Below are 8,238 nucleotides of genomic sequence, written 5' to 3'. Positions count from 1 at the left end.
TGACCAGTATATTCCGGTGGAAGAACAAAATGTAGTATATACTTATCTCGGCAAATCAGAGGTGGTTTTAAGCAGCATAGGAAGCGTATTCTCATCTGTTTGGCGTGTGTTTACCACCAGATGCGTGAGACATTCCCTAGCTATTGAAAACAAAGCTGACACTTTGGCGTAAACTAATTGCTGACCTATCGATTGCCGGTTGATTAACTTTGTGGTAATTATAAAGGTGCTACATTAACTACAGGATGCAGTAATCGGAACATATTTTATTCTCTTGAGAAATAATATTTACAAGAAACATAAAGAAGGGTAACAGGTAAAATAAATTTCACCGCCAGCGTTACAAAAACATTTTGGAACTAAATATATCGTTTAAAATAAAACTCGTAATACAAACAATAGTAGAGGTATGAATAAAACGTTAATGATTAGAAGATCTTGGCTTATCCAAAATTTTACGAGCGTTTTTAAATTACTTATTTAAAGCGTATGCTCTAAACTTTAAACAAAACAGTTAAATCCACGATAAATAAAATTCCGAAAAATAAAACTTAATAGAACTATCAAAAAGAAATAGGTCTAAATATATTGGTTTGCCAACAAAACAATCAGAAGAACTAAACAGTAGCTTAAAGGTTTAAAAACAATTTTCATACTTCAAAAAAGATTAAGTTACAGGATTTATTATTAGCGGGGAAGTTGACTTGACACATTGATCTTTGCTAAGGTTTAACTGTTGAGACGCTTTGTTACCCAAATTAGCTTGGTCTTCTGGCCTTATTTTTCGAGGCCGTCCTTTAGGTTTAGTAGGTGCTTCGGTACCACCACCTTGCAAAACCTAAAAATGTTAATATTTATATTTTTATTTTAGTATAGAAGTAATGCTATGTTAACCACAGGCAGATACATCATTAAATCTTAAGCCTATAGATATTTTGTTTTATTTAAAAAACTAAAAGTACAAGCCAAGCGCAAAATTGTTAACTGAGCTGTAACAAAAGCATTTTCGCACCTGTTTTTTCCATTTCATTCGTCGGTTTTGGTACCAAGTCTTTACTTGAAGTTGACTCAAGCCAAGAAGTTCCGCCAGCTCGACTCGGTCGGGAGTGGAAAGATATTGCTGCTTTTCGAACCGCTTTTCTAAACCTAGCATCTAATGCAGAAGAAAGAAATTACTCTTACTTCTATTTTGACGGCTTGGAAAAAATATATTATCACATCATCTGCTTTCTAATTAAGTAGTTTGCATTTGTTTAGCCAAACAAAAAATATTGATATATAAAACACTGAAATGACGTAGTGTATGCGTTGAGTGAAAGTTATACATAAAGATATACCTGCAGTTCTGTGAAAACTGTTCTGCTCCTTCTGCACTTTTTCGGTTTTCCGTTTGCTCCAACCGTTTCCACATCGGAGGATGAATTTGCGCCGCTCAGCCTGCTCCGAAGATACGCAGGAAGATGAACGGCGGGTTTCGGGGGTGGCGTGGCTGAGGAAAAAGACGACGAACACGGAGATGGAGCCTGGTCCGACGAAATGTCACACGAATCGGGATAAAAATTTCTCTTCTCGCTGATCGGGGATGTTCCGTGGTGATGGACCTGTAGATGGGGAGAAATGTGATTCTCCTTTACCCAAGGTTCCTTCAAAGTATAGCGAGGGCCTTGATGCGGGATGGAAGTCGATAACAAAGTGCGAGAGGATATTAAGTTCTTGGCTCGTTCGATGTACTCGTTGTAGACAGTGCTAAAGTTGGGGCTTACTAGACTAGCATTTTGATAGCCTAGAAGCATGTGAGACAAATGTGGCATGGCTACTGCTCCGTTTGCGCCCAGCGCGTAGCCGTAGCGAAGGTCCAACATAGGGTAGTTGGCTGGGCTTACCAGAAGGTTGCCAATAAACGGATGACCGTTGTGCAAATCATCGTCCGAACGTTTTAAAAACGACCTTTGTGGTCCGCTTGTTTCAGAGGAATACTCTTCCTTTTCCACTCGCTTTAGTAATTGCCTCGAAGCGAAGGGGGAATTAGATGCCGTGCTTTCTGACAGGCAAATATTTTTAGAAACAAAGTCTTTTTCACTCGAATCCGATCGAAATTCTTCCCGGGATTTATGTCTATGCAGCCTACTAATATACTTCTGGTCGAGTCTTAATTTTTTTATATCACTGTACCTCGTCGACAATTCGCCTGCGTTGCAGTAGGATATTCGTGACCGGTCAAATGTTAAATCGAAATTACTTTCAGCTTCGAAAGTTCCATCCGGAGTATTTAATTGCGAGCTGGGCCCTTCTTCAAATTGATAATTTTCTTTTTTACATGTTCCACGGTCTCCAATCGTTTGAGGGCTGTAGCAGTCGGAATCGTCGTCGAGTGCCTCATTGGATAAACTCAGCCTTGCGTCACATGTGACGTTGTGGTGAGATTCTTCAGATCCTGGATCGCCCTTCCCTAGGATGTCGCGAATCAGGAACGAAGTGGGACGCGGCGAAATCGCTTGCGAGAAAGCGTCGCTTGGTCTGGTGTGGAGATCACAATTACTTGTCGTCCTGCCCATTGTGGCAATCATTGCACTTGGTTTGATGTATTTTATGTTATTTCTGCTTTGTTGATTTCACAAGTCTATAAAAAATAAAACAGTAGACGTTTTAAACAACTTGTGATACAAACGTAGGCAATTAGGGCAATTTGTGGTTTATAAAAAAAATTAAGTCCACTGCTCACCGATTCTCGTCAGATTTTTGCAAAACAATATGTTAATTTTATGTATTTTTTGAAGCCACGTTATATTTACACTTAATAACCTTACATAACAATACCAAAACATATTTTACAAACCTAGAAACGCTAAACATGTTAACTATCGCTAACAACTTTCTAAGTGTTATACTTCCGACAAGATCTGAACTAAAACGGAATTTACTGTACACCAGAGCCACCTTTGGTGCTCCCGCTAAGTATGTGTTAATGCGAATGATCCTCTGACAGGTGCACCTGCTCGTATAGATTACCGTCAATGGCTGGCAGCCTTTTTTGTCACATCGCTCGGTTCAAAAATGTGCTGCGAAGGATTGAGTCGCTTTTCGGATGACTATAAAAGCGATAAAAAAGAAAAAGGCAATGGTATTGTTTGGTAAAATAAGGCATCTTGTTTCTTAAATAACTTTTAAACACGGTTTCTTTTGATCGTTTATTATCAGTTTTAATTCATTTCCAACAATTCCTACGCATTGTTTTACTGAAATAATATAAAACTTGTAAACATATTTTACAAAACATCACACACTTGAACTTTAAAGATTGATTAAAAAGTGTATCGCTTTATTTCCCATTATAATTATTTGCAAAAAAATTTGTACCCCGAGGTAGAATTTTTAATATAAGATGCTCCTTGAAAGGTTAGTGTTCAAAATATGTTGGTAGGGACAAATCTCGACGTATAACCTGTGGCCCGCTTCCTGTCGTTGTACGTGCCAATACAATGAAAATCGCGCGACAAATCCCGCGAAAATAACTTGATTCACTCGCCAAGGATGACGACAGATCGCGACGAAAGAGCCGGCTGCCGAGGATTGGCGCGACGGGAAATATCTGGCCGGCGCTGACTGAAGCATCACACGTTATTAAATCGCTAGCGTTGAGTATGTTTCGTTCGGGTCCAGGTGTATCTTCGTTGCGGCCAGGTTGTCTCGGATATCGCCACAAAACTATAGCTCAATTTGCTTGTGAGGAAGCAAACTATAATTTCGGCGTTTTGTGCTGACGTCAAGTAAGATCGTTTACCTAACCTGGCACGTCAACAACGCTGTTATGAAAATGGGGAGTGTCAACACGCATCATTTCTTGCAAGCTAAATCGAAATATTCTGTAGAAAAAAACTGTAGGTCAAGGTTACAAATATAATCTCAATGGAATTTATCGAAATAATCGTACAATAAACTGCGACAAGATTTTTAAACTGTTTTTGTTACGGTACCACAAAATATGATTGAATTTATTAACAAGTATCAATCACATGGCTTTTCTTAATAAGGTAATACTTACCACAAATGATATTTTGAACCAATTGTCTGACTTTTTATTCGAAATGAAAAAAAAAACGAATTAAAGCACATTTTTCATCGCCTACAAAAAAATCGACAAAGGCGTTTTATTCACACAGCCGATAGTGCGACCAAATTCCGGGCATCAATAAAGAAAAATCATAAGAGATAATTATTTCAGCGATTTTCGTCTTAATGTGTGCCTGCTTTTGACGTTTTTGGCCGCGTCGACACGCTTGGCCGGCATTAAATATTTTTGTAAGTGATCTCACGCGTTCACGATTTACAAGGCAATCCGTTTGTTACATGTGTGACTTTAAATAATAGTGCTTAACGTTCAGGCAGACATAAACTCTCATGAGAGTAATTTGCTTTTATAAACGATTAATTATTTTTGCTGTGTCGAAATCGTGTTGTTGTATTTTATAATTCACGTAGTTCTATCGGCATTGCAAACATAAAGTATATAGCATACAAGAAGCGCTCTAAGACCACACAGAAGTTGTTGAGGGGCCCATTTCCCCCTTTCTGTAAATATGCCGATTTTGCAGAAATAAACAGGAAATCGCCTTGCCTTGCGTTAAAACCAAAACTTCGACACGTTCTTTAAAAATAACCATTTCCGCAGCTATATAATGAACGATTAGCGCGACCTTCTCTCTCTGTGTTTAACAGTAATCTTATCCGTTTCTATGTTCGTAGCAAATTATTGCCGACTATGTAAATTGAAGAACCAACGTTTATTAGTAGGATTGGTATATCGTAAATCAAGGACAACTTCTTCGACATATAAGATGTGTGATGAAAGCACGCAAAGGAAATTATAAAAGTAACATATTAGCAACACAGTGTACATATACTCGTTTTTGATTTCGCATACAGGAATTATTCAGACTACATATGACAAACCGATGATTTGTCAACTTGGAACGACTAGGCCTACTACAATTTAATTTCGTTCGACTGTTCAAAGTTTGCGTTTAACATTATCGTTCGTACGATAAACGTGAATATATGGCTATTAAAATGCTGCGCCTCATTTTCCGCCATCCTAAATTATGCTTTTCACGGAAGCGAACGCTCGAGAGCTTGATTAAATCAAGAAACATTCGATATGGTAATCTTGTCGTGGACTGCCGTATCTCTACGGCGAAAACAACATGTCACTTGACAACGAGTCACGCAACGCATAAGTGCAGGTTTGAGAAATGGTTAAAGCTGGCAATAAGTTTGGTTCTTAGGCTCAGAAGTTTTGATTTTTACCGCGGAGTGACCTCTCGCTGCGTACGCTTAACTTTGAATGCTGTTTTGTGCTAAGTTGATATCCGCACTTTATTCGAATTTTGGTAAATTTTGTCTTAGCTTTAAGTACGTAAAGGATATTCGATTTAAACGTTCAGAAATAGTGTAAACTTTCGCAAAAATCAATTCTTTATTGCCTTTTGCGGCATTATAAGTAACGCAAAAGGAATATATAGGATAACGCACTTAGACGAAAAAAATGCGATGTTCGGTCAAATTTTCGTCGCCATTGAAACTTTCCTTTCCATTAAATACAAACTGCTTGTGATCGCTTGCAAGGAAACCGCGCCGACCACCATACATTTCTCAGTTCCACTTCGGCATGTACGTACTCAAGTGCTCAAAACGTTCACATTGTCGCGAAAGAACTCCCAAGTCGATTTTTTGGCTTCACGTTCCTGGTCGCACTTCCCAGAACGCAACACGACCCCATATGTCCACTCGAGAGGGACGGCACCTTTACCTTTTAAATACCCTCCAACGACCCTTCACCCGAGTGTTTCCACCGACGCCATAGCATGCTGCGGAAAATTATCCGCGCCCAATCTGCCCATTGCTCGTTTACAGTGTGGGTTGATAACGCTTTTCAGGCAATTAGGCACAGCGGTCATCACACCACCCAAGTTGTCAGTTTAGTAAAATAGAACCGGTCGTTCTTTGAATAGAAAGGCCTCGTGTAGGCCGACTCTGCATTGCTCCCAACCGCCAGCCCTCGACTTGTTACCTGACCCGGGGTCGGATTACTGTATTCGGCAACATCCTTGTTTCAATAGGCTTACCTGTGTTTGGCATTAAACGTTACGATAAAATCTTTTTCGTCCGGCTCACTTGACCTCTTCCCGGCTGTAATTACTCATTAAGTTTGCCGTGTCGATTTGGATAGCAATTAAGTTGAGCGCTTTCTTAGTTAATGTTGTGCGCATATGCTAGCCAAACAATCATGAGGCCGTGAAAAAAATAGTTATAAAAGGGGTGCAATGTAAACGAAAGCATAAAACGTGGCGCCATATTTACAATGACTTGTTGACTACGACCTGCAGAGAGGTTTAGAAAAGTTCGTGGGTATATCGAACAGCGCTTTTATAACGTTAAGTCTTTTTCTGCTAATGGCACTTTGACGAGCATCTCATAAGGTTGCACTTGCGCGAAACAATTACGCCCATGTATAGTTAACCTGTTCGGTCAGCGGTTTCTCACATTCATCGAGCGCGCAGAAATTCCTAGCGGGCGACGAGCGGCTGTACCTGACACTTAAAACGCACAAGAAGCCGATTAAGCTTTAGGAGCAAGCTCGTTAGAGGCCTTAATCGGATCTAGCCTGTTTCCGATGGATTGTGTCAAAAGGCCGAAGAAAGGATCAACTAACTTTGACGCTCGACTGCAACCAATTAAGTTCTCATATACCTTCAAGGGACGCCATTTGCTCAGTTCGAAACCCATTCCGACTTAATGAATCGTTGATCCTGTAGTCACGCAGTACAAGCGTCGCGCGAGTGAATATAAGGATTACTTCAACAAGACCACCAATCGTATACACAACTGCTTTTTAGCTCCTTTTCAGCTGTACAAAAATGTTTTCAGCTGTACAAACTAGCCCTCATTACTGTGTATTTTTATCTGTTGACTTGCTTTGCCGTACAGCCAGGTTTCAGTTGTATCGCAGCGTAGAAAGTATGCCGCGAATAATTTGTGAATTTTTGAACACCACAACTTGAAAAAGGTTAAGAAAGACTAATATCAAAAGCATAAATACTAAGTAAATAGCAACAGGGGTTACTCAACCTATGACAAGCAGCGGGTCATATCAGCAGGCCTATGATTTCTTGAAGAATTATTGTAAATGTAGGGCAAAGTGTCGCTGAAAGGTTAGGCAATATTTTAAGTCATTTGATCTCTACTTCAATATCTAGTTAATTACAAGTTATTTTAGACCCTATTTAATAACTGCTGCGTATAAACGAAACTGCATTAACAATTTACCGTTTACCCCAACTATAGCTGATATAATATTTTATATCAATATTTTAGTAAATTATTTTTAACTTAATCGTATCTATGCAGTTAAGTGTAGCCTACATACATAATGGGTTGTAAATAGCATACACGCGAGTCAGTTAAAACTATATGGCATTATCGTCTTAATTTTAAATAAAAATCGAGTTTGTTTTGCCATATATGTGTTTTTTTCTAATAAGAACTGTCATAAGTTAATTAACCATAGCTTACGCCTCGCGTAACCGAAACATCAGTCTCGTTTAAAGTCTTTTTCCAGACATATCAGTTCGCCAACATGGCCCTTCACTATAAAGCAGGGCTACGATGTCGGTTGAAAAATAAACCGAGTCCGGCTCCCGAGTCCGACTCCGGCAAAAAAAGAAACCCGAGTCCGACTCCAGTCAAATGTACAATTATTCAGCAATCAACCTATAGCGGCGTCGCATAATTCATTCACTCACAATACATAGTTGGAAAATATTCCACTTATGCTATTCCACCTTTACAATTTCCAGTTGGCGGCCATATCAGTTTAAAATTTTGGTACTGCGTATGCGCATGTCGGACTCGAGACTCGGGTAGTTTTACGTGGTGTTACTCGAGTACCGAGTCCCGACTCCGACTCCAGCAAAGCAAACCGACTCCTCGAGTCCCGAGTCCGACTCCGACTCAGCAGCTCTGCTATAGAGATATTAATGTTAACTTGAGAAACACTGTGCTAAATAAATTAAAAAAACAGTGAAAATGAATATTTATGTTTGGGATATAGGCTACTTGTTGCATCTGTTCTTGGCGTTTATTGTTTTGTCGCAACCCTGCATTGTTCCCCTGAAATAAACTCAATATGGGGCCGCAAGTTAGCAAACCCTGACAGTGGACCGCGACGTCTAAAAAGTTAAG

The 8,238-nt window shown here is 39.5% G+C and overlaps 1 protein-coding gene across 1 annotated transcript; it reads right to left on the bottom strand.

Moving 5' to 3' along the window:
- Nucleotides 1-260: 260 nt before the first annotated feature.
- Nucleotides 261-2,610, bottom strand: LOC146164137 (uncharacterized). Its single transcript, XM_083382400.1, has 3 exons — nucleotides 1,338-2,610; nucleotides 1,013-1,153; nucleotides 261-838 (listed from the first exon to the last, which is right to left on the bottom strand). Exons 1-3 carry the CDS (start codon nucleotides 2,565-2,567, stop codon nucleotides 668-670), a joined length of 1,542 nt encoding a protein of 513 aa, XP_083238526.1. The 5' UTR covers nucleotides 2,568-2,610; the 3' UTR covers nucleotides 261-667.
- Nucleotides 2,611-8,238: the final 5,628 nt, after the last annotated feature.

This window comes from Ascidiella aspersa, chromosome 2 (genome assembly GCF_963924565.1).
Source record: "Ascidiella aspersa chromosome 2, kaAscAspe10.2, whole genome shotgun sequence".
NCBI classification, from domain to species: domain Eukaryota; kingdom Metazoa; phylum Chordata; class Ascidiacea; order Phlebobranchia; family Ascidiidae; genus Ascidiella; species Ascidiella aspersa.
The sequence above is the reverse complement of the archived record's forward strand: the minus strand, read 5'-3'. Positions and strand labels throughout refer to the sequence as shown.

Excerpts from the sequence above, each read along its gene's own strand:
- LOC146164137 (XM_083382400.1), bottom strand. The coding sequence starts at position 2,567 with ATGATTGCCACAATGGGCAGGACGACAAGTAATTGTGATCTCCACACC. Across the intron at positions 1,154-1,337 it reads CAGTTTTCACAGAACTGCAG|ATGCTAGGTTTAGAAAAGCG; the intron begins GTATATCTTTAT and ends CTTCTGCATTAG. Across the intron at positions 839-1,012 it reads GAATGAAATGGAAAAAACAG|GTTTTGCAAGGTGGTGGTAC; the intron begins GTGCGAAAATGC and ends TAACATTTTTAG.